This window comes from Schistocerca piceifrons, chromosome 2 (genome assembly GCF_021461385.2).
Source record: "Schistocerca piceifrons isolate TAMUIC-IGC-003096 chromosome 2, iqSchPice1.1, whole genome shotgun sequence".
In the NCBI taxonomy this organism is placed as follows: domain Eukaryota; kingdom Metazoa; phylum Arthropoda; class Insecta; order Orthoptera; family Acrididae; genus Schistocerca; species Schistocerca piceifrons.
Window position 1 is genome coordinate 260,613,542 of NC_060139.1, and position 27,328 is coordinate 260,640,869.

A 27,328-nucleotide genomic window follows, 5' to 3' on the forward strand; every position below is an offset into this window, starting at 1 on the left:
CCTCAGAAACTCCCTCCCGCCACCATGCAGAACCCAGAGCATAAACAGGTCCACAATATAGTAATGAATCTCTCTTTCAGAAGCCTCAGTCTCACAGAAAAATCATTTCTTTCCAAATACCTTATCTTTTGCCCCACTCCCAAATTCAGTCCTCTCAGTTCCTACAGTGAGAAAACTTTTTCGCCACCAGTCCTACAAATCAAACTCAATTCAAAACCAATATTGAAACTTGCCTGACTCAGTTCACTCCTCTAACCCTCCATGATCCACTCCCTCACTGTTTCAAATCATCCCCTGTTAACTTTCCAGAATTTCGTAACCTTTAATCTTGCCTCACCATTGTTCCACAGAACTCTCAATATGGAAATCAATTGCACATCGAAAAAGAACCACAATCCACCACATAAATGTTGATCCTGGCCTTGTAACTCCACCTGCTGACAAATACTCCATTGTAGTGATAAATGAACAGCGGGGATTACCAGTCAGGAGGACTCTGCCAGCTGTCAGATACCGACAAGTCCTGCCACAGTTACCCCATTCTAAATATTCAACAGGATCTCCAGTTCATGCTCAAACCCTGAAGTCCATCCCAGAACCTCTCCCCTGAGTCTGACTCTCTCCTCACTCCCACCATTCCCTGCGCTCCTACTTTTTATGTGCTTCCTAAAGTTCATAAGCCGAAGCACTCAGGACACCCCACTGTAGCTGGTTACTGTGTCACCACAGAGAGAATCTCTGTCCTTGTTTACCAGCACCTTCAGCCCTTAACTGTAACCTGCCCTCCTATGTAAAAGACAACCATTTCCTCCACCAACTCTGCACAGTTCTGGTTCGTGTATCATCTGGCACCCAGCTCATCACTGTTGCTGCCACCTCCCACAACACTAACATCCCCAGTGCTTGTGGCCTTGCCGCTATTGAACACTATCTTTCCCAATGCCTAATGGATTCCGAAACTACAACCCCCATCCTTGTCACTGTGACCAACTATGTCCTCACCCTTAATTACTTCTCCTGTGAAGGTGCCGTCTAAACATAAATCTTTGGTACAGCAATGAGCACCTGCATCGCATTAACCTATGCTAACCTACTCAAGGGCCATCTAGAGGAGATCTTCATAACCACATGGAACCCAAACCCCTCGCCTGGTTTAGATTAATTGGTGGTATCTCCATGATCTGGATTGACGATGAGGTCACCATACTCACATTCCTCCAGAAACTCAACGCCTGCCCCCCTCCCCCCCAAAACACTTCATCTGATCCTCCTCAAAGCAACAAGCGACCCTCCTTCATGTCAACTTCCACCTCAAGGATTGCTACATCAGTACCTCCATCCACATCAAACCTACCAACTAACAATACCTCCACCTCAACAGCTGCCACCCATTCCACACGCAGAAGTCCCTTCCATACATTGTAGCCACTTGTGGTCATCACATCTGTAGTGATGAGAAGTCTCAATTCAAATATGCTAACGGCCCCATTTAGGCCTTCACAGATCGAAATTACCTCCCAACCTTATCCAAAGCCAAATCTCCCACACCTTATCTCTTCAGTAATCCTAATATCCCTCACATAATCCGTACACAAAGGATCATTCCTCTACAATCCACCCCGGACTGGAGCGAGTGTATGATATTCTCCCCAGGGTTTCAGCTATCTCTAATCCTGCCCTGAAAGGAGAAGTATCGTCCTCATATCCTCCCCACACCTCCAACAGTGGTATTCTGCCACCCACCCAGCCTATGCAATACCCTCAATACTCTTGTCCATCTCCAGTCCACCCTTTCTCCCAACTCCTTGCCTCCATGGCTCATATCTCTGCAATAGACCTATATACAAGACTTGTCCCATACATCCTCCCATTACCACCTGCTCCAGCTCTGCCACTGGCGTCTCCTACTCCATCCAAGAGCCAACTGTGAAAACAGTCATGGCATTCTCTGTGTTAATGACAAGTAAAAAGCTGATGATATTTTTCTTGGGTCTGCAGCCAGATCAAGCAACCATCTAAACACAATATTTCTGTGGTGCACATTGCCACCATATTTGGGTGGAATGCTGTATGTTAATCTGACCAGAACTGATTGATGTTGTGAATGTGACCCTTTCATATGCTGTAGAATTCAACAAATCATTGCTGCTGCACCATAGCACAAGTGAACATACAGTGCCCAGGTGGTCAAAGCCCGATAAATGACTGTCAGATACCACTATCAATAAACTCCATTGGTTGAGTCGAAGATCATTGTTTTTTAATGTGAGCTAAAACAAGGTTCCAAATATTGCTTAAAGAGTAACTGTTGTCTGTGTTTATAATATTGTCTGCCAATCTAATTTCAGTAACTGCCCTTAAAACGCAAGAGACATGGACAATGGACAATGATTTGTGTCCGATCATACAACTTTCTGTGTCCCTTGGTAAGGCACTGTTCCCCCACAGCAGATATATCAGGCTGCATCAAATGTGTCTGATGACGGTTCTCTGTGCATCTGTGCTGAATAGTGCAAACTCTCTGGGCAGTATATGATTTCCCACCACTGCAAGGGATTTATATAAACATCAGGCTTCTTCAGTCATTGATCATATTTAACCAAGCCAAGGAGCACTCTAATTTTGGCTGGTGGATGCAATACACTTTTGATATTGTATCAACATTTCAGTCTCTTTGTCCTTGACCAGCCGGCCGCGGTGGTCGTGCGGTTCTAGGCGCTGCAGTCTGGAACCGCGGGACTGCTATGGTCGCAGGTTCGAATCCTGCCTCGGGCATGGGTGTGTGTGATGTCTATAGGTTAGTTAGGTTTAAGTAGTTCTAAGTTCTAGGGGACTGATGACCTAAGGTGTTAAGTCCCATAGTGCTCAGAGCAATTTGAACCATTTTTTTGTCCTTGACCAACAACATCAGATGACATCTGTTGACAGATCGTGATTAAACTCACAAGTAAAGAACTGGACAAGTGATCTGAAAAGACTTGAAGAGGCTGTGTAGATAAATATGTGCAAGAGTCAAGTGATATTTCATCTAACACCGTAATTAATATTTCTTACCAAATGTAAGCATATGTAGTAAGATATTAGAGCATTTCATTTGCAGAGCACTTGTGTACAGAGACAGGTATAACAGTGGTACTCTTCTACTGCGTAAGCAGCATCAAACATAGCCTCTGCTAAAAGATGTTACATGACATCAAACTCATTACAATCAATGTCCATGCACACTACAAGAACCTGTGCTTCATTGGTTGTCAGTAACTCCGTTCTTTTTTTTCCCCCAAGCTTGTACAGTCCTTTAATAGCTACTTGATTTTATACAGGATTTGTTGTTACATCTGTTTTGTTTTATTATTCTAGTGTTCGGCCCAACATATTCGTTGGGCGAGTAGAGGGTTCTGCCATGTACCAGAAGTGGTACTTTGAAGTAACACTGGATCATATTGAGCAGACAACGCATATGACACCACATCTGAGAATCGGATGGGCCAATACTTCAGGGTATGTTTCTAGTTTACTGTGCAAAATATATTCATTTAATAACAATTACATGTAAATATTTGAACAAGTTGATATGAGACCTGTTTTTGGAATGCTGTTTTTATATTATACAAACACAAGTTGTTTTTAAAACAATTTTGTTATTACATGAAAACCTTTGCCTTACTCTACTTTTCTGGATAATTTCCACAAACATGAAGGCACTTATCCTAATTAACAACCAGTTAATGAATTCCATTATCATAAAAATCTGTCACCTGATTTGCAACTGCTACTGAACAGCCATTGATGTCATTCTGATGGTTATCACGAAATCAGGGAACAATGCACAGGACAACATCTCAGTTCTCACAACGGTATCACTGAATGAAATGGTGCAGTGGTGAGCACACTGGACTCACATTTTGGAGGATGACAGCTCAAATATGCGTCCAACCATCCTGATACAGTTTTTCCATGATTTCTCTAAATTGCTCCATGCAAATGTGAGGATGGTTCTTTCAAAAGGACATGGCCACTTTCCTTCCACATCCTTGAAACAATCAGAACTTATGCTCCATGTCTAATGAATTCATTCTCAACAGTATATTAAACGCTAATCTTCATTCCTCCACAATTGTATCTTGATTCCCTTATCACATTTTTCCTATCCGCATCCTGAACACAGCTGCACACAGCACAAGTCTTTGTTGAATGTTGTTTGTTCACACTAGGTGGAATAAGTTATGGAAAATATTGGCCAATCAGTTGCCTGAGGTCGGTGCTTGAAATGGACAACCCACTGCTTTTGAAATGAATTCCTCTCTATGGCTATTGAAATAATGTACTCAATAACAGCAATACAGAACTAAAGGATTTTTGTTCCACTTTTATGTTTTAAATGGCTTATACACATTTCACAAAGAAAGTCTGAGAAGATGGAAAAAGATTTTCTCACAATATTTCTTTTCTCTTTTCATTATGAGTTGCTGGGTTATTAGCTAAGCATTGACCTACTTTGTCTAGTCCGCCAATCATGTCATCATACTCCACAACTTCTACTGGCTTCAGCAGCTCTCCATGAATTGTTTACAGCTTTCATTTCAGCATTGTGAATAGTGATCAAGATAAAGTCTTCTCTCATGCCCTTGTGTTCATGTCTCTGAAAACAACATTTTCCCCCTTCTTTAGTTTCTTATGATGAAATAATGGAGGTGTGTCTCTTCTGTGTGACAGCAAAGCTCCATAAATATCAATTATCTCAGAAGGCAGCAAGTTAAGGAGACTGGTAGTGGTTCTCAACACTAAGGCCACAGTCTTTATTCAGAAGTGGTTTTTATCAGTGTTGTTATGAATTGAGTCAATTGTGGCATGTTTTCGTACATTTCGTTCCTTTTCCTGTGTACATAATGAGGGACCATACTTCAGTATTGTTCAGCTTTGGCTGTGGGTGGTTCATAGGATCATATGTACTATAGCGAGAAATACAGAAACGCTTTTTCAGCATTTGAAATTGAGAAAAATTTAGAACCTGTTTGAATATTGAGTGTTTTGCGTAATACATTTGTGGACTGGGATTCATCACAGTGGTTTGAAACTGTACAAAAATGATGTAACCACATTTTGTCTTTGGCACTGTCTTTCCACTTAGAAATATGTTGCTCAATACCACACCTGTTTGTCTCTGACACAATATTTGTCAAATCATTGTCAATGAACTGATCCACTTATGCCATGATGTCATCTGCACAGTTGTTCACTAGATGAACTGCAAAGTTTCCTTTAAATGGGAATATTATTGGAGCTAGCTGTAACATAGCAGATATGTTGATTTCACAGTATAATGTAATTGGATAGATAAAAACTCTACTCACCAAGTGGCAGCAGGAGAACACATGTGTAAAAAAAGGTTTTACTTATGCATGCTTTTGGAGCCAGTGGCTCCTGTTTCCAGCAGAAGGTTTGAAGGAAAAGGAAGAGGGAGAAGGGAAACGAACTGGAGAGGTTTAGGAAAAGGGGTAGAGTTAAAACAGTCATCCAGAACCCTGGATCAGGGGGTACTTATTGGATGGGATGAGAAGAAGAGACTGTTTGTTGGGGACTGCACTGGATGAGATTTGAAAAGCTGAGAGCTTAAAGGTGGAAGACAGGGTAATATACAAGGCAGAGATTACTCCTAAAACATTGTGTGTGAGTTAATAAGAGTGAAAAACTAAGTGCATAACAGATATGGGAGAAGGACAACGAAAAATAGACAGGTCAGAAAATGAAAGATGTCGAAAACTAAAACAGAGTGAAGAAAGGAGTAGTTACTGTGAAGAAATGCTGAGACAGAAGAAATTAACGTAAATGAAGGGCAGGTGTGTGGTGAAAACCAAGGATGTGTTGTAGTGCTAGTTCCCACCTGTGGAGTTCTGAGGAACTGGTGTCTGGGGGAAGAATCCAGAGGGTGCGAGGTTATGACTTCATGTTTCACCCTGTTTCATGACATGCGCCATCTGGATTCTTCCCCTAGACACCAGTTTCTCAGAACTTGCTGGTGGAACTAGTGTACAACATGTCTTTGCTTTTCACCACCTACCTAGCCTTAATTTACATTAATTTCTTCTGTCTCAGCATTTCTTCACAGTAACTACTCCTTTCTTCATATTTTTTACCATCCCCCTCCCACCTCTGTTACATACAATGCACTTAGTTTTTCACTCTTATTAACTCATGCACAGTGTTTTAGCAGTAATCTCTGTCTGGTATATTATCCTGTCATCCACTCTTAAGCTGTCAGATTTTCAAATCTCATCCAGTGCAGTCCCCAACCATCAGCCTTTCCTTCTCATCCCATCCAGTAAGTTCCTCCTGACTTGGGGTTCTGGGTGACTTTTCTGAACTCTACCCCTTTTCCTAAATTTCTCCAGTTCCTTTCCTTTCACTCCTCATCCTTCCCCTTCAGCCCTTCTGCTAGAAGGAGGAGCCACAGGCTCTGAATGCTTGCGTAAGTAAAACCTTTTTTTATCTGTTCGTTCTCCTGCCACTGCTTAATTAGTGGATTTCTTATCCATCCAATTATGTTATATTGTCAAAAATTGATTATTTTTGTTGTTATAGACATATTTATCTCATATGAAAGGCTAGCAACTGCCATTCACCTGACAAACTGTCATCACTTGCAGTCTTCAGTGTAGTAATGCCACATTCTTCATCAGTTTCTGAGCTGCTAAATTCATTGTCACACGCAGTATCAGTATCACTATCAATTTTCAAACATCACGGCCCAAACAACAATACTGGACATAGGATAAGAGTGCACATTTTGTTGTCAAGTATCCAAATATGCACAAAGTTGGGGAGCAATATGTAATGGCAACTGCCTCATCCAAAATCCTATTGGAAGGCAACAAATGCCAGAATGAATTATCCCTAGTTGCCAGTCACCAGTCAGTGCTAAACATAACTTGAAAATGATCATCTGGACTAGGGTAAAACTGTAATGTTTTCTTAACCTTTAATGTCAAATTTCTGCAACAACTCTTCAGTGATGACAGAAGGTTGCTTTGCACTTCATCTTGAATATTAGTATGCAGATCTTTAAATGGTCTAACCAGTTCTCTTACCATTCCATCTCTCGTCATGTTTATCCCATAAACCTAACTACTCTGTGGTTAAATTTTGAGCAGTTTCACGTCTTTCACAAACAGAAAATGAATCAATCCACGTATTTCACATTGAGTGAGATATTCAATTAACTGAGAAATTTTAAACAAGCACAAACAATCAAGTACAAATGCTTCAGTTGTGCTGTATATGAGTTGCCAATAGATGCAGGTACTCAGCAAGGGCTGTCATCACAGAGATGCAGCAGCAATATTTAAAAGAAAAATGGTACTTACTTGAAAGACATGCTTCATGTTTGGCTTCAGTGAAATTCAGATCTTTTGCTGCAGCCTAATCAAAAATTGTACATTAATTAACACAAGTTAACAGTTCCAAGTGTTAAATCAAGAAACAGTTGTGATTGTGTATAAGAGTATTTTCTTTATTGGTTAGTTATATCTGTCTCAATCTTAATTACACAAGTGACATATGGCAAGAGATGATGTGATGATCACATTTTTTTCAGGTATTGCCCTTACCCAGGAGGAGGTGAAAAATGGGGTGGAAATGGAGTGGGTGATGATCTTTATTCATATGGGTTTGATGGAGCCTACCTGTGGACAGGTGAGAAAAAAGCTTATGTACATTTCAGTAGTATGAGAGGTCTGACATTATTCCTTTCTTTCTATAGTTAATTCAATGACATTTGTAAAATGCTAATCCTGTTATTAATGTTTTTAATTTTGTTTAAAACAAATCTTCAACATGCATATAATACACTCCTGGAAATTGAAATAAGAACACCGTGAATTCATTGTCCCAGGAAGGGGAAACTTTATTGACACATTCCTGGGGTCAGATACATCACATGATCACACTGACAGAACCACAGGCACATAGACACAGGCAACAGAGCATGCACAATGTCGGCACTAGTACAGTGTATATCCACCTTTCGCACCAATGCAGGCTGCTATTCTCCCATGGAGACGATCGTAGAGATGCTGGATGTAGTCCTGTGGAACGTCTTGCCGTGCCATTTCCACCTGGCGCCTCAGTTGGACCAGCGTTCGTGCTGGACGTGCAGACCGCGTGAGACGGCGCTTCATCCAGTCCCAAACATGCTCAATGGGGGACAGATCCGGAGATCTTGCTGGCCAGGGTAGTTGACTTACACCTTCTAGAGCACGTTGGGTGGCACGGGATACATGCGGACGTGCATTGTCCTGTTGGAACAGCAAGTTCCCTTGCCGGTCTAGGAATGGTAGAACGATGGGTTCGATGATGGTTTGGATGTACCGTGCACTATTCAGTGTTCCCTCGACGATCACCAGTGGTGTACGGCCAGTGTAGGAGATCGCTCCCCACACCATGATGCCGGGTGTTGGCCCTGTGTGCCTCGGTCGTATGCAGTCCTGATCGTGGCGCTCACCTGCACGGCGCCAAACACGCATACGACCATCATTGGCACCAAGGCAGAAGCGACTCTCATCGCTGAAGACGACACGTCTCCATTCGTCCCTCCATTCACGCTTGTCGCGACACCACTGGAGGCGGGCTGCACGATGTTGGGGCGTGAGCGGAAGACGGCCTAACGGTGTGCGGGACCGTAGCCCAGCTTCATGGAGACGGTTGCGAATGGTCCTCGCCGATACCCCAGGAGCAACAGTGTCCCTAATTTGCTGGGAAGTGGCGGTGCGGTCCCCTACGGCACTGCGTAGGATCCTACGGTCTTGGCGTGCATCCGTGCGTCGCTGCGGTCCGGTCCCAGGTCGACGGGCACGTGCACCTTCCGCCGACCACTGGCGACAACATCGATGTACTGTGGAGACCTCACGCCCCACGTGTTGAGCAATTCGGCGGTACAATTCGGCGGTACGTCCACCCAGCCTCCCGCATGCCCACTATACGCCCTCGCTCAAAGTCCGTCAACTGCACATACGGTTCACGTCCACGCTGTCGCGGCATGCTACCAGTGTTAAAGACTGCGATGGAGCTCCGTATGCCACGGCAAACTGGCTGACACTGACGGCGGCGGTGCACAAATGCTGCGCAGCTAGCGCCATTCAACGGCCAACACCGCGGTTCCTGGTGTGTCCGCTGTGCCGTGCGTGTGATCATTGCTTGTACAGCCCTCTCGCAGTGTCCGGAGCAAGTATGGTGGGTCTGACACACCGGTGTCAATGTGTTCTTTTTTCCATTTCCAGGAGTGTAGAAGGTGTAATGGTAGTCACCCACCATACAGTTGAGTCACTGAGCATTCCCGGTCTTGTTTATGTGCCTCTCATACACTCAATGACTGAACTGTGTAGTGAGAGGTTACTTTTATTTCATCCAATATTTGTATTCCATCTAGGACTTTTTAGTTCCTCTGCAATATGCAATGTATATTTTGATAAAATACATAACCGTAACACAATTATGCATAATGCTGTGAGCTGTATTTGATCATTGGTCTGTGGCATTCTTAGCACTTCCCTTGAATGTTTTAATATATCATCATTGACCATCACATTGCATAAGGTATTTGGTCTTTATTTCATTGCTTGCCTTTCATGAATATCCTTTCGACTGTTTTCCACTCACCATCAGCTTGTACTTGAAAAGCATCAGGTACAGTGTTTTATAGTGCATCTCCCTTGTTCCACTGTTCTCTGTTATTATTGGTTTTACAGCACATATAATAGTTGATTATAGTTTTATTTTTCTGTTACTTTTTGAACTGTTGTGTATATGTCAGCTTCTTATCTAGCCACATTATGGCTCCTTTCTCAATTTACATTCTTATTTGTGGAGCCTGTTTCACTGTACCACCCATGTGGAAAAGTTGAGAGGTTAAAGAGTTTTACATGGTGTAGAAAAATGAATCTGTATCCCCACATGAAAATGTGCCCATCCTTCCAGCTAGTGAAACTATTATCCTGTTGTCCTGGCTACCCTCATAGCTATGCAATTTTTCTTAACACTGGTAGTTAAAATTGAAAAAGCTTCACATGCAGAAAATTAATTAAATGTCAGTCAAACACTTCAGTTACCCTTTTCTGTGTGTATTTGAGTTGTACAAAGTAACAATTTTTTCCATGTAATAATATTAGTATTAAACTTTAGTTTATTATTTTCAGGTGGAAGAAAAACCCATGTGCTCAATAATACTAGTGAGCCATACATAAAGAAGGGAGACGTTGTGGGCTGTGCCTTTGACTTAACAGTACCAGTAATAACATTCACGTTTAATGGCCATAAGGTCAAAGGATCATTCCGAAATTTTAATTTAGACGGGATGTTTTTCCCTGTAATAAGCTGTTCTTCCAAACTGAGGTACACATTAATTTAAATTCTTCTTTTTTTATTGTGTTACATGATACAGTTTTCCGGTACAGAGTCTTGATTGATATCAGTAATGATAAAGGTTTAATGCTTATTATAGATGGTTAACTTTCTTATGAAAATGTGATTTTGTATCATAGATACTTCAAAAAAATCTACTCAAGTTGAAAGTAGAAAATGAATAATAACAATATTTTTTACAATATGTGTCTATTTTCCAAGTACCAAAATAGGAATAACTGAAGTAGGGTGACAGGCACACACATTTTAAAACATAGTTGAGACTTGAGTTTTAGACCTATTCTTCAAATTGTTTCATTGCAATAAACCAAAAGGCATATGAGCAGCTGCCAAAGGAAGGGAAAATTAGAGATAGACATAGGCAACAGGAAATTTGTAAGATGTAACACTGCTCTTGCAGCCTGGAATCAAAGTGTAGAGCTATAGCAACTGACCACACACGGAAAACTCCAACTTATTACAATCAGTCACTTTTATTAAGGCTTGTATAATTAGACAAGACACAAGGAAAACAATACAGAAGACCACAACTCAAACATCATCACTCGAGTCCTCATAAACACCCCAAATAACCACCAGTCCCAAAGACCGTTTACTCTGCACTTGGCAGGTGGCAGTTACTGGCAGTCGATGGTCGCCACACGCACCTTCAACCAAGTCTTCCTATTAGGAAACAGAGATCTTTTAAAATGACTCAAGTAGCTCCACAAGTAAAGGTCTAAAGGATTCAAATGAAGGGATCCTGTAAACCAAATATGTGGTTCAACTTGACATGTCTATCTTTTGCCAAATAGGGATGCTCTCAAGTTCATATTGCAGAATGTGTTGGCACAACATTATATTGAAATTCCATTGCTTCACTCATGTTCAATGAAACATCTCCCAAGAAACAGTAATATCAATTATTCCTTACACGTTTCACATGAGGAAGGACATTTGTCCAAACAAACAACCTTTGACAGTACCTGTATTTTTATACTGATGTTGAATATGTGCTGAAATCCATTGGAATATGCAACAGCTTTGTTACACAGCTGCTTTGACTGTTGAGAACGGTCGCCCTGGTGAAAGGTGTGCCATTGCTAATACAAATTTGCCTTGGAAACTACTGAACAGGTGTACAGAAGTGCAAGAGCCAAGTGCAGAAGTTGTTGCATGGGATCAGATCTTGTGTTCACATGGCATGTAGATTTTGCATAGTGGTAGGGATGGAGCTGTTACTTATACAGAACACACTATTGTGTCAACTTCTTGGAGCACCCTATTGATTGAATGTGTTCATTCTTTGTAGCAGTGCTTTTATCATATTGACTGAATATGATCATTCTCTGGAGCACTACATTTATCATATTGACTGAATATGGTCATTCCTCCATTCTGGCAAAAACTGTACAAGATAACATTACACAAGGTGTATAACACTGTCAGTTCAGAAGTTGAATTTCTCTCACGTTACACTGCACTCTGCTGTAAATTAAGCATGTGTTAATGTACTCGGTCATACCAAGTGTAGTGCTGAACAACTAATGCTTAATGCAAATGGCAATGGAATTGGTGAGACAACTTGTTAACAGAGGATATTATGACATCAGGTATTTGCTCATTTTTAATAGCCAGCCTTATGACTAAGTGAGGTGGCACAGTGGTCAGACATTGGACTCACATTTTGGACAGCGGCAGTTTATTGACATCCAGCAATCCGACTTAAGTTTTCTTTGGTTTCCCTAAATTGCTTAAAATAGAAGCTGTTACAGTTCCTCTGGAAAGGATGTGGTCAATTTTCTTCTGTACCCATTCTGAATCTGAGTTTGTGCTCTTCAGTAATGACTTATCATCAGCAGCACATTAAACTTTAATCTCTTTTCTTCCTTTCCGACAATGCAGTGAAACTATATAAATAATATCAATATTACTGGAAAAGCCAGTTTTGTTTTCCGTGTAACTTGGAAACAAGTGCTTCCAAACATATGTTTCTATGTAAAATTATATCTACAACTTCTGGAACTGAGCAATAGAAACTTTCTATGTGTGTAATAAAAGAATTATTGGAAAGGAAGGATGAGGAAAGGAGTAAACAAAAGAAATAAAAGGCAAACAATGGAAAATCCAGGATGGAATATAACAATATTATGAAAAGGAAAGTTGCTACTCACCATGTAGTGGAGATGCTGAGCTGCAGATAGGCACAACAAAAAGACTGTTCCAAATAAAGTTTTCAGCCCATAACGCCTTCATCATAAATAGACAACACACACACACACACACACACACACACACACACACACACAAATGCAACTCATGTACAAGTGACTGCAATCTAAGGCAACTGTAGCCTTTTAGACAAAGCTTTAATGGGAACAGCCTTTTTGTTGTGCCTGTCTGCTACCCAGCATCTCCCCTATATGCTGAGTAGCAACTTTCCTTTTCATAATATTGAAAGAAATTAAAGTTACATACACAGGCATAAAATGAAATAACATGACAAAAATTAGCATAGACTCTATCAAAGTGAATGATAGTGCAGGTTATAAATACTTAAGTGAATATAGCTGTTACTCAGAATGAATAATGAAACACATAATGGACCCTCACCATCCAACTTCTCTTAATTTATTGTACTCTTCTCACATGTTGTTTCTCTTTCACGACCTTCTTGCCTCCCTGTTTCTATATTTATTCTACACTCTCAGTCTTTACTTGTCTCTCTAGTTGTGCGTATTTATTTTCTCTCTTACCATCTCCCATCCCATTTATAAACATTTCTTTGTTCTGCAGTGGGTTGAGGTTACAATGACCGGTACTGGCTGGTGGAAGCTGTCTTTGTGTTTGTCAGGATGCATTTGAGTTCCATCTGAGGGTGTGCTGGGTTCATAGATGGCTTGGTGAACATAAATAGTTTGTTATTTAATCCATAAAAGCTGAACAGCCATTTGGGTCTGCCCTTGACTTCTGTGTGGTTTGGCATTGTCTTTTGATATTTCTCTTGGCACAGCAGGCAAGATAGGTGAAGCAAACAGCCTGTAGAACACAAATCTACTTTGGAGGCAATGTGCTGACTTGGCATAGCTGACACGCTGGTGTTGAGTCGGTCATGGTGGCCAGCAGCACTTTCTGGAGCTCTGATACAAACACGAGGCAACCAGCAGCACCTTCTAACTTGTGGCATCATCCAGGATGAAACTCTGAACTGGTGGCTGAAGAGCAGTAGTGGACTGCTAGCAGATACTGGTGGCATCGAGCTGGGTGGCTGTCTGTTAGAGCCTCAGACCAGGAGGTGGCAGCAGATAGATCAGTGAGCAGTCTCTCAAAGGTAGCGGCAGTGTGTTGTCTGCCAAAGGCCTGAGCAGCCAGGTGGCAGTCGCCGATTTGGAAACCAGCGGTGACATATGGCGGTAGCATTGGCTACTGTGTCATAGTTACAATGTAGACTGTGTGGCTGTGTCAGTAGAAATCATGGTGACGAATGACACACCTGGCACCATGCATGACCCTACTGGGCTGGACCAGGATTTAAATGCAGCTGTCCAGAGTTGACTTTGCAGAAGAGGCTGCTTTTCTGTGTCACATGGAAATGTCTGTAACAGGGTCATTGGCTGAGGCCCAGTGTCACCACATGATAGTGGGTCAAACTGCAGAAGCTTCCTGAAGGCTGGTCAGGCTGGCTAGCATCACAGGCCATTAACACACAGACATCTGGCAACACGGAAGCAACTTTCTGTTGCTGAACAGGCAGAGCTTTGTCCAGCAGCAGTAGCGCCCAGGTCCCAATTTATGTCTGTGGCTCTGCCTGTGTCAGTTCTGTCTCAGTTCATTTACTATTTCTTTGCTTGAAATTTCCTGGCAGATTAAAACTATGTGCCAGACTGGCGCTCGAACACAGAACCTTCCTTTTCACAGGGAAAGCTCATATCTTGTGAGCTATCCAGACAGAGTCATGACCTGCCCTCACAGCTTGGCATCTATCAGTACTGCTCTGCTACTTTCCAAATTTCTCCCCATGTCTGGTATTTTTGTTTGTTATTTTCACAGCTCTTTCTGTCCCTTTCTGCTCATGTTTTTTTCCAGATTCACTTTGATTCACTTTCCTTTTGTTGCATTTGTGTCTTTTTTTTTATTTCCTATTTATTGAAATGAAATTTACCCCACATCCTCAACATATTGATTTTCTGTGGCTTATTATAAACAATCTTCTGGATCTGAATCTAGGCTGTTTGTTCATTGTCACTTCCTGTTCATTGCCTATAAGCTGCGTCTCTCCTAATCCATGCTTGGGGTGACTTTTCCTGTCTTTCATCATCTTTGGTTTGCATTTGTGCTTCACATGTCTATGCTTAATTTTTCTATTTGTTCATCCATGCTGGCCACTGTGGCTGAGCGGTTCTAGGCGCTTCAGTCTGGAACCGCGCTGCTGCAACGGTCGCAGGTTCGAATCCCGCCTCAGTCATGGATGTGTGTGATGTCCTTAGATTAGTTAAGTTTAAGTAGTTCTAAGTCTAGGGGACTGATGACCTCTGTTGTTAAGTCCCATAGTGCTCAGAGCAATTTGAACCATTTTGTTCATCCATTTAGCAATTGTTTTCCTCCTTTATAAGTGTTTTAGGATGTTGTCTGTTACATAGGTTTTACGTGTTGAATGTTGGCTGGTCATTTCAGATATATTACAACACCTTTTGTGTATCTTCTCACTACACACCAAGTCTCTTACACTGCCTTATTCCATCTTTCTTCATTTTATGTTGGAATATTATGGAAAGAGTCCTCTCTTTTGAAAATGCTTTTTTTTACTGTTTGGTTACTAATGTCTGTAATTATGAAATCAGCAAAAAAATACTTAGAGTATTATTCTTTGAAGTTGGCCTTGGTTGAAAAGTGCTGAATTATGGTGATAGAAAAATCACATCCCAATGAGACAAAGTGCTCGAAGATATCAAAGTTACAATTTTTTTGGCAGTTCCTTCTTTTGCATATATTTTTTATTGTTATATTAACTGCTTGCAAGAAAAGCCTACAAATTTGTAGTCAATTAATTGTTACATGAATCATCCTTCATCATGACAAAATATCATGCAGATGATCTATGGAACATGTAACTATTATATTAATAGATGGTTTTACACTAACTATAAACAGTGATTGAAATAACAAATCAACATGTTCTGAATGATGATAAAAGTGTAAAAACTAGAGATGACTGCTTGATCTTTGCTGTTAGAATAACTGTACCATAGTAGATGTATGTTCTGTGATGGTATTATTTTGTATTTTAAGAATGAATTGAATCAAAAGTTAGTTTCATCTAACCTTTACTTTATCTTTCCAGTTGTCGATTTCTACTTGGTGGAGATCAAGGACGACTGAAATACATTCCACCAGAAGAATTTTCACCCCTAGTTGAAAGCTTACTTCCTCAACAAGTTCTTTCCATTGACCCTTGCTTCTACTTTGGGAACCTCAATAAATGTGTGCTTTCAGGACCATGGCCAGTTGAAGATGATACAGCATTTGTGCCAACACCAGTTGACACATCGATGGTATGTTAACTTGATGGCTGTTTCCTATTGTGTTGTTTCCTAAAATGCTTACTAAATTGGTAACTTGCAGGCTGATATGAGGTGTGCTTATGACTCAGATGATTATATTTGTCTCATGCTGCCTAAACCATGGAATCCCCTTCACCCACCTAACAGCCTAACCATACAAATTCCTTGGAAAAGCACATTTCCATGGCACCTGCTCTCTCCATAAGATACTGCTGCTATGCACTCGTACATGCATCATGTCTCTGAAGCTGAACCACTGGCTCTCCAGCATCTGAAAGAGCATTCCCAACATCATCTCCATAAGTTCTTTTTTTAAATTTGTTATTAATATTATGGGCATTTGGCTGTCAGAAAACAATCATCCGTCTCCTCTGTAAGTTATTTGACCTGTTGACATCCTACTGCCATTTTGGGGCACCAACCACTATCCAATCCCTATCCTTCTCACAGTGTTCCTTCTCATCAAGCCCTCATAGCACCCAGACATGGCCTAACTGACCTTTTCATCTTGCCACATGCTGCAAAACTCCCTACCAACAGTCTACTAAATCCCTAGCTAAAACAACCCCATAACACTCTTGTTGACCTTTCCACTAAAATCCCCACAGAAGTTTCATCCCTACACCCAAATTTAACCATGCTGGACTTCTCAAAGACCTACTCTCCTTCTTCCAATCCCTACAATGGAAACATTTCTTTGCCATCAATCCCTCCAAACAAAGCCTATCTAATCCCAATACTGAACCTTGTCTCCCCCAGTTCATACCACCATACAACCACCCAATCACCTCCTGGTCACCTTCCAGGAATTCCTTACCTCTCACTTGGCCTCACCAATCTTCCCCAGGTCCCTTCTTGTTGTTGTTGTGGTCTTCAGTCCTGAGACTGGTTTGATGCAGCTCTCCATGCTACTCTATCCTGTGCAAGCTTCATCATCTCCCAGTACCTACTGCAACCTACATCCTTCTGAATCTGCTTAGTGTATTCATCTCTTGGTCTTCCCCTATGATTTTTACCCTCCACGCTGCCCTCCAATACTAAATTGGTGATCCCTTGATGCCTCAGAACATGTCCCACCAACCGATCCCTTCTTCTGGTCAAGTTGTGCCACAAACTTCTCTTCTCCCCAATCCTATTCAATACTTCCTTATTAGTTATGTGATCTACCCATCTAATCTTCAGCATTCTTCTGTAGCACCACATTTCAAAAGCTTCTATTCTCTTCTTGTCCAAACTATTTACCGTCCATGTTTCACTTCCATACATGGCTACACTCCATACAAATACTTTCAGAAATAACTTCCTGACACTTAAATCTATACTCGATGTTAACAAATTTCTCTTCTTCAGAAACGCTTTCCTTGCCATTGCCAGTCTACATTTTATATCCTCTCTACTTCGTCCATCATCAGTTATTTTGCTCCCCAAATAACTCCCTTTTTAACAACACCATTTTCTCAGCAGAATAAAGGACAGCATACAAAGCCTCAAAACAGATCCTGACCTAATTGTCCTACCTACAGACAAAGATTCTACCACTGTTGTTATGAATCACAGTGACTACCTGGCAAAAGACCTCCACCAGTTATCTGACTCCTCCGCCTTTAAACTCTGCCATAGTGAACCCATCCCAGAAGTCCAACACAACCTCCAATCCCTGCTTAAAGCCCTAGGCCCTTCCCAGGACCTCTCCCCTGAATCCATTTCCCTCCTCATGGCTATGACATGTCACACACACCTTCTACATGCTCTCCAAAATCCACAAACCTAACAATCGTTACTGTGTCTCCATAGAAAGAAATTCGGCCCTCATTGACCAATACCTCCAACCAATTGCCCAAAGTCTTGTGTTCAACATCAGAGGTACCACCCACTTCCTTCACCAACTCTCCACCATCACCACCCCTTTACCTCTTGGATCCCTACTTGTCACTACCGACACCACTTCTCTGTACACCAACATCTCTCATGCTCATGGTTTTACTGCTCTTGAATGCTACCTCTACTCTCTTCTCTGTACACCAACATCTCTCATGCTCATGGTCTTACTGTTCTTGAACGCTACCTCTGCCAAAGTCTTTCACACTCCAAACCCACCACCTCACTCCTCATACTCCTTACTAACTTTATCATAAGACACAACTACTTCTTCTTTGAATGAAAGGTAGACAAACAAATCCACGGAACAGCCATAGGCACCTACATGGCTCTCTTCTATGCCAACCTAACATTCATAGCCTCTCAAAACTTCCAAACCTATGGTCAGGTTCGAGATCATTGATGGTATTTTCATGATCTTGACTCAGAACCAAGACAGCCTATCCTCATTTCTCCACAACCTCGGCCCCTTCTCTCACATCCGTTTCAACTGATCCTCCTCAACCCAGCGTACCACCTTCCTGGATGGTGACCTCCTGTTCTCTGATAGCTCTTTCCACTCCTCTATCCACATTAAACCAACCAACCACCAACAGTAGTTCCTTTTTGTCAGCTGCCATCCCATCCACACCAAAGAATCCATCCTGTACAGCCTGGCCACCTGGGGATGGCTTATCTGCAGTGACAAGAACTCCCTTGCTCAGTATGCAGGTACTATCTTCGAGACATAGCCTACAAACAGATTTCCCATGCCATATTCTCTCTCTCTCTCTCTCTCTCTCTCTCTCTCTCTCTCTCTCACACACACACACTCACACACACACACACACACACACACACACACACACACACACACAATATCTTTCCACCACCCCCAAGAACCAGCTACAAAGGAGCACCCCATCACAGGGATCATATCTACGTGGAAGACCCAGCTGCAAGACCTGCCCAATCCACCCACACAGCACTTCCTATTCCACTCCTGTCACAGGCTTATTGTGCCCTTCAGAGGTCTCACCACATGTGAAAGCAGCCTTGTCACAGCTTTGTTTATTGGTATGATTACCAATCAACTGTCCACCAGGATGAATACCCATTGCCAAACTGTGGCCAAGAGCAAAGTGGAGCACCCTGTAGCACAACACACAGCTGAACATCACATGCTTGATTTCGGTGGCTGGATCACAACCTAGGCCATCTGGAGCCTCCCCTCCACAACCAACTTTTCTGTACTGCAGAGATGGGAGTTACCCTTACAATGCATTCTCTGCTCCTGAAATTATTCTGGTCTCAAAGTACAGTAACCTATTGTCCCCATACCCTGCATTCAACAGTACCCACCCCCTTTGTTCTACCACCTCCTCCTAATCCACATCCCCTCACCATCATTGTGTGCTGCTCTCTGCCAATGCATCCACCACTCTTTTCTGCTCCCTGTTTACCCCACAGCCTCCTCCTTAACCTCCTGACACTGCACATGGCAGCCTTGTCCTACTGCCGTCTAGTCTCTGCATGCTCTGCCAGACGGTGCTCTGCTCTCTTCCCACCCATACCCTGCTGTCCCCTCTCCACCCCGCTCCTAATTGCTGTTTTTGCATGTGTTGTTTCGCTTTACTTAAATTAAGACAGAGATAGTTTTTTTCCAAAAATATTAATTGACAGTTGTTTAGTTTGTTTGAAAATAAAATAATAATAATAACAGATAACATAAGTGAAAGAGGCGTTCTGATGCATGTAATTGAAAAGGCAGGTTGTCCTGGGAAAACACAAAATAAGCATTCCCATTATATTTGCCAGAAAGATTGTATGAGTCATTACAAGTATATTAGTATAGTTTGAAAATAGCTATTTCTACCAGAAAGATAAGAGATATCTGATTATCAACTGGGATGTTCGTGTAGTTCTCGAACTTGTGTCATTTACAGACATCATAGCCATATGTCTCATTTCTCTTTACTTAAATTAAGATACATACAGTTGGAAAAATATATCTAAAAACAAAGATGCTGTAACTTACCAAATGAAAGTGTTGGTATGCTGATAGAGACAACAACAAACACAAACACACACACAAATTTCAAGCTTTTGCAACCCACGGGTGCTTCATCAGGAAAGAGGGAAGGAGAGGAAAAGACGAAAGGATGTGGGTTTTAAGGGAGAGGGTAAGGAGCCATTCAAGTCCCGGGAGCGGAAAGACTTACCTTAGGGGGAAAAAGGGACAGGTATACACTCACACACACACACATATCCATCTGCACATATACAGACACAAGCAGACATATATATATGACATGCAGGAAATAAAAAAATGTTAGCTGCTCATCCATAGGAGCATCAGCCACATATTTGTTCATCTGTGTTTTAAAGTTCACTCAAGTGTTTCAGCCTCACCATTTGATTCGGGATGGAAAGGTGGGGAGACACCAGATGTTGAACCTCATTTCTGCAGCAGAACTTGCATAAACCTGGTAGCAAAATTACGGTCCATTGTCCGACACCAGTGTGAGGGGAAGTCATTCATTAGTGAAAATTCTGCTGAAAGCTGTGACCATAGCCTCCACACTAGTGGACCAACAGTTGACCACTTATGGAAAGTTAAAGTATGCATCAAGGACAGTCAGCCAGGTAGTGCCCAGGAATGGGCCCATGAACTCAATGTAAACCTGCTCCCACCGCATGAGAGCCAGTGTGAGAAAGTTTGTCATTGAGACACTTTCTGTTATCCACATTGATGACAGTTGCAGACAAGATGTTCGACCTCCTGGTCTTTGCACAACCAGCACACTTGGCCCCGGGCAACTGGTTCAGTTCATGAGAACTTGGCGAAAGAGTCATAAGCACAAGAGCCAAAAGATTAACGGATGCAAAGGTTCTGGTGGGACCACATGCGGAGACTGTTGAACCACAGTCAAAAGGGTAACTCTGTCTACCAGGATTAACTGGCAGCATTGGTGGAAATACTGCTGTAATGGGTTGGAGTACCAACCAGAAATGTGGTCTAGCCAGCCCTGTTGAATGTACCACCAGATCTGTTGGGAGATGGTTTCTTGGCCATGGCTGCAGCCACACATGCCCTGTTGAGCCTCTTCATCCAACTGGAAGCACAAGATCTTGTCTTGATTGAACTCCAATTCAGGGTCCATTGGGAGATGAGAAGGACGTCAATGATGGCGTTTTGAGTGGTATTGCAGAAGTGGATTTCGTAATTGTACCTGCTGAGAAAGAGTGTCGAGCACTGGAGTCAGTGGATAGTCTTCTCAGATAGTGTTCCTACAGGACCAAAGAGGGAGCTCAATGTTTATGATCTGTAATGGGGTGAAATTTTTTTCTGTGTAAAAATAAATGGAATTTTTTTAACACAAAGATGTATAGAAATATATGGGAATTCTTAAGCACAAAGATGATTGCAAGGGCCTCTTTTTCAATTTATGGATACCTCTTCTGCATGGTTTTGAGCATGTTCACTGCAAATGTGATGGGATGTTCAGAAATTTCTGCATCGCTATGTGGCATGACAGCCCCAAACCTTGTACAAAGGTGTCCACTGCCATCACTAGCTTTTTGCGTGGTTGAAATATCGGAGGCATGCTGCCAATAGGCTGGCCTGCTTCAGGGTCTTGAATGCCTGTCCACATGCCTCTGACCATACAAAAGGCACACTCTTCTTCCATAGAATGTTGAGCTGGTGCATAATTGATGTCATGCCTGGGAAAAATTTTCCATAGTATATAACTTTTCCCAAGAATGACTGGAGTTCCTTTAAATTTGTGGGCCGAGGAAACATGATGACAGCTTCAACCAGCTTCTTTGTGGACATAATACCTTCATGAGAGATAATTTGCCCCAGGTATTTCTCCAACGGTTGAAAAAAAAGAGAGATTTTTTGTGTTCTGGCATAACCACAACCTCCGGAATGAAGATGAAGAATACAAGAGAAGGTGTTGAAATGACAACGGCTGAAGGTGCGCTGATTGGGATTGCACCACGACAGGAGCGGCCTCTACAAGAGGTGAATATAAGCGCTGCTCCTGCCAGCCTTGACCACTCAGTATCGGCTCAGTATCATTCAGTATCGGAATAGTATACAGACAGGCCTAGCAGAGAACACTACAATAGCAGTTATTAATGATCCACAAACTTTGTGTCAAACTTACAGGAACTTCGTTTATAGCAAAAGACACTTATTTGCATGTTGCCCATCGCTTGCGACCACTTGTTGTAAATACAAGTTAAGTATTGTCATTCTTCTTATTTGTAATAAAAACTGTTAATGCAATTTTGCTTGAATTGTTGTATAGCATTCTAAGAATACAGCATTCTTTTAGGCACCCTATATGAGACGAGTGGGCATGACCCCACATTGAGATTGCATTTGACATCTGTGGACAAGAGGATGTGGAACAGCCGCTGCAAGTTTCCTAAGTGTTCTTCTGTTGTGACCCCCATCACCACTATGTTGTCTAGATAATTTATGCAGCTCAAAACATTGTGTAGTAGTTTACCAGGGAACCTTCGAAAGACTGCTGGGACACTGGCACTCTCAAAAATTAAGTGTTTGAAACAGTATAATCCATGTGGCATGTTGACTACCAGGACTTTCTTGTGATTCCTCATCCAGGGATAGTTGTAAGCAAGCTTCAGAGAGATTGAATTTTGAAAAATTCGGGCCTTCCACAAGAGCAAAGAAAGCTCGTCTGATTTCAGATAGGGATAGATATTGACCTCTGACTAAGAATTGACCATAACCTTAAAGTCTCCACACAGCGCAATTTGCCCAAGTGTGTTTTCACAATAACCATAGGTGTGGGCCATTCACATAGAGACATGGGTTCCATGATATCCAGGGTTGTTAGTGTTGACGGCACATAAGAAGTAAGGGCACACCAATTTTTTTAATGTAATCTGTGCTATAAAGTGCTTCCCTTTTTCTGGATCCCAGAGGAAATATCTGAGGGTTTTCAATCCCTGACATGGTACTTGTCCTGAGACGAAGTGGGCTGAGTTATGAATGACAAATCCGAAAGCAGAAAAAGCATCAAGGCCGAATAGATTCTCCGTACCATGTTGTGAACCACAAGGAAGGTGTGGTGTCTTACAACATTTTTGCATGTCACCCCAATTGTGAGTTACACTCTGAATGGAACATGTTGTTTGTTGAACGGCACCTGAGTGGTGAGCTGTGGATTGAATGTGGTGTGCTTCCAGCTGGAGATATGTATGAGAGGTTAACTTGAATGTAGAGACACCAGTATCAACTTGTAGCTGAACCTGTGTATCGCACAAAGTGAGCATGATGAACAGTTTCTTAGGTAACATCACTTTGGTGTGAGACTCCGATGAAATTGTATCAGATCCTGTTGAGGCAAGCATTTTTGTCCAGAGCCAGGCAGACAGAAATGAGATTTCCTTCCTTCCGGGATGCCTCCCAGAATGCCCCACACTTTGCTGCCTGGTCATTGCAATCTTCTCTGACATGTGTTCGAAAACAGTCCGAGCACTTGTTTATGGTACAGAGTGCTACAGGTTTGCGCGCTACTGTTGCCATATTTACTGTGTCATTAAAGTTAAATCCTACTTCTGGCTCTGACACGGTGGCTGGCACCTCTCCCCAAGATCATAATCAATGGCCTGCTGCCTGGGAAATTTCATAGGGTTGGACCCATTTTAAAATGTTCTCTAAGGTGGGGTCCTCAAATTGTAGAGCTTTCTGATGCACTTCCTTATCCAGCACCATACAAATGATTGTGTCCCCAGTCATCAACTCTGGGTATGATTCCTTATTTACTGGAGTCACAGATTGGCATTTCCTACTGAGGCCCTGCAGTTTACTTGCCCGTATGGAGAATGACTGATTTGTGTGGTTATGATTCTGATAAAATTCCACGTGGAATGCAGTGATAGGGCAGTGTCGGTGAAAGTAGGTAGTTAACAGAGTACACATTTCATCAAATGTCAGATGTGCTGGTTCCATGAGAGGGACTAGCTTGCACAAAAGCTGTTACATACTGGGTGAGACCCATGACAAGAAAAGTAATTTTACCAAACTTGATCTATTGCTTGGAATGCAGCAAAGTGCTTCCAAAGGCACTTTTTGTATCCTTTCCACTCTTCTGCTGTTTCATCATAAGGTAGGAACTGTGGCAGGTTTGTAGCTGATGGCTGAGGGAATAACATGGACAACAAGGAAAGCTACCTGACATTTCTATCCCTTTGACTGCTGTTGTACAAATTGCTGTAGTGCAGTTTCCATCGACACACCTGGTAAGGTGGCCTGTTATGCAGGCTCCAAGACTACATAACAAGCATAAAAAGTGCCCACAATTGTTGCCAATTATGTTGTAACTCATTACATAAAAAAATCATGAGATAGCACATCCAGAACAAGAATATTTATTGATCTCAGATGACAATAGTTCACAACACAAGACGGGTACAGTACAGTTCTAGGTAGCATAGTAAATAGCACAACGAGTGAGAGCAGAGTGAGGATGGTCGCTGGGCATCTATTGCGTATGTGGATGGCAAGCTGGAAGTGGCACTGGGAGGCACCTGTGCAGCCAACATGCACAGTCTCTCAGCTGCAATTTCTCCCCCTTGCGGCCCCCTTTGCGATAGGGGATGTGTAGTGACAGTCGCACCATATGTGCTATTTGAGTGACAACAGCTGATGGAGACATCGGCTGGTGCTCAACATCTGGGTGGTGGTGCAATTGGTTATCACAGTCTGTTGGTCCCAAAACACACTATAAAACTTGGATTACTAACCTTAAAGAGGTGAGGTCATCTCTTAAAGGCAAAAACAATAGAGTTACTGAGTACAACACAGAATACAGAGGTTGTATGTTAATAATGAACAAAAATGTGGAAAGACAACCACTGAAAAATGTATGACACAAAGAAACTCGTAACAGTCCAGAGGTGTATAAGCTTTCGAGCTGTTGTCTTTTTCTAGTGCAAGAACACACACACACACACACACACACACACACACACGCACACACGATCATCACACAGACACCAAAACACATCCACTCGTGACCTTGGCAATGCTTCCGTGGAGTCTATGGTTTTAAGTTCATAAGGAAGCAATTGTGGTCAAGTTCTCTGGAGAGAGTGAATGCTAAATTCTTTGTGTTGGCTTTAACACCCACCCATACAAGTTCCAGATTTTGGAAAAACTGAAAGAATACGATCACTGGTTGCAAATAGCTTTGTGCCAACAAATGAAGAAAAATGTGTGAGGGCAGTGCACTTCATTTTCATCTCACTAGATACATTAATAAGGCCTGCTGGGTGAAGAGAGGAAATGTACACCTGACCGTTAACCGTGCGGTACACAGTTCCATCACACAGTGTCATTGGAGCTTACTTTCTTTGAAAGGGAAGGACTGTTAACACTGTCAGTTATTACGCATCATATCATCAGATGCTGCAGACATTCCTTGCACTACCACCTTGTACAGTTTTCCACAGCTTCATGACACCTTGTTTTGATAGTATTCTGTAATGTCACACGCTACAAGGCAATCAGTGGCAGCTGCGCAGGAATTGTTTATTAATTATATCGTCTCAAGATTTGTTGACATTAACTTATCTCTAAGATCACCAGATTTATCTGCTTATCTTCTTACTCAGTCAGAGATCAGATGAGCATTTGTATAGGAGACTCCATCTGCAAGACATAGTTTATAACCATTCATAATATGACTTACTTGTTCTTCTTTTCCTGTTGCCTTTAGACATTTCTCTGTGCTGTCAGCAGTGTTATACATCAGTTTTGGCAGTGTTGGTAGCATTTGGTGAGTGGATGCTCTCCCTGATACAACCACTACCCCCAGAAGGAATCTGCGTTGATGTCACGATGAAGCATGGTAACATTTTCTAAGTTTTTGAAATTAATTTGCTGACTGCGAATTCCTTGACATCAGCCTGTATTAGGTATAGCTCTACTACCTAATAGTGACACATGAAAATTTGGGCCAAACTGGGCCTCGAACCTGAATTTCCTGCTTAATACAAGCAGTCACATTAACCATTTCAGTTATCTGTGCATGCTCCCTGGACCAACCTAAAATTCCATAAGTAATACTGTCTACATCCTTTTACCATAGTCCACTAAATTAATTTACTAATGTATGCAACATTACTTGGATTCACACAACAGGGAGATTGTGACAATGATGAATCGAGACAAAAGTCACTACTGATTTGTAGAACTAAAGCCATGAGGCAGAATCAATCTGGTATTGGCTCACCTCATGTCCCGGAAGCATGTACATTACCACTCTCAGCTATCCAGGAATGCATAATACGAATTACTGTTTGTTAAAACTCACGTTGCAATCAGTGGTTTATTTTTTGGCATTAAAACACATTTGTTGATTTTTTAAAATTTTGTTGAGTTTTTCTATAACTTCCTTTTTCACTCTATATTTATGCTTACATAATTGTTAAACTGCTTTCTTTGTGATAAAAGTCAAAATGCTATTCTTTTAAAAGAAATTATGTATTTTCTGATATGGGACAAATTCATGTTTCTGTTTCCAGATTACATTACCGGGCTATATAGAAAGCATCAGAGATCGTCTTGCAGAAAACATCCATGAAATGTGGGCAATGAACAAAATTGAAGCCGGATGGGCATACGGAGAAAGGAGAGATGATGTTCGTAAAATTCATCCATGCCTCATTCAGTTTGAAAGACTGCCTCCAGCTGAGAAACGTTATGATTCACAGCTTGCAGTACAAACACTAAAGTATGTTATGGTTCAGTTGTAGTTTTTACTTACTTACATTGGTACTTTACTAAAAAGGAAATAAAGGATGAACTTTACCCCTAGAATCTATTAAGTGATAAATTTCAAATACCCAGTTTATAGTAACATTTTTGTTGATGTTATTATGAAACAAATTGTTTATAAGAGATCTTTTTGTAGGACAATTCTTGCACTTGGATATTATATTACGATGGACAAGCCACCATCTCGTATCAAAACTGTTCGTCTTCCAAATGAACCATTCCTCCAGTCGAATGGCTACAAACCAGCACCCCTGGACCTTAGTGCTATCACTCTTACTCCAAAAATGGAAGAGTTGGTTGATCAGCTTGCAGAAAATACACACAATCTCTGGGCAAAAGAACGCATTCAACAAGGTTGGACTTACGGCCTCAATGAGGTAAGTTAGCTGTTGTTTTACTTGCTAAACAAAATTATTTCCTTCAGTTTTTGAAAGTAGTGCGATAGAAATGGTACTAAGAAATGTCAGGTTTCCATAAGATCTGGCCACTATTTACTTGAAAATGGTCACTTTTGGAAGTAATCTGACCAAAATTGTAGATAGCTTCTCTTGACAAGTGTTTCATGCAAGCTTTATTTATTACATTGGGCATGGTGTTCAGGTAGCACCATCTTTGCAGCTGATACAAAAGCTTTGCCCTATGATGATGTGTTTTACAAATTTGAGCCTGAATGCAAATCATTCTTTTTATTGCTTTC

At 41.7% G+C, this 27,328-nt stretch overlaps 1 protein-coding gene across 1 annotated transcript in view; it reads left to right on the plus strand.

Annotated features, from left to right (window-relative positions):
- Positions 1-27,328, plus strand: part of LOC124776932 (ryanodine receptor) — a 694,095-nt gene that overhangs the window by 233,589 nt on the left and 433,178 nt on the right. Inside the window, exons 17-22 of the mRNA XM_047252151.1 lie at positions 3,358-3,498; positions 7,592-7,689; positions 10,188-10,383; positions 15,734-15,944; positions 26,379-26,587; positions 26,768-27,008. Of these exons, the coding sequence (XP_047108107.1) occupies positions 3,358-3,498; positions 7,592-7,689; positions 10,188-10,383; positions 15,734-15,944; positions 26,379-26,587; positions 26,768-27,008 (1,096 nt within the window). The remainder of the gene's footprint in view (positions 1-3,357; positions 3,499-7,591; positions 7,690-10,187; positions 10,384-15,733; positions 15,945-26,378; positions 26,588-26,767; positions 27,009-27,328) is intronic.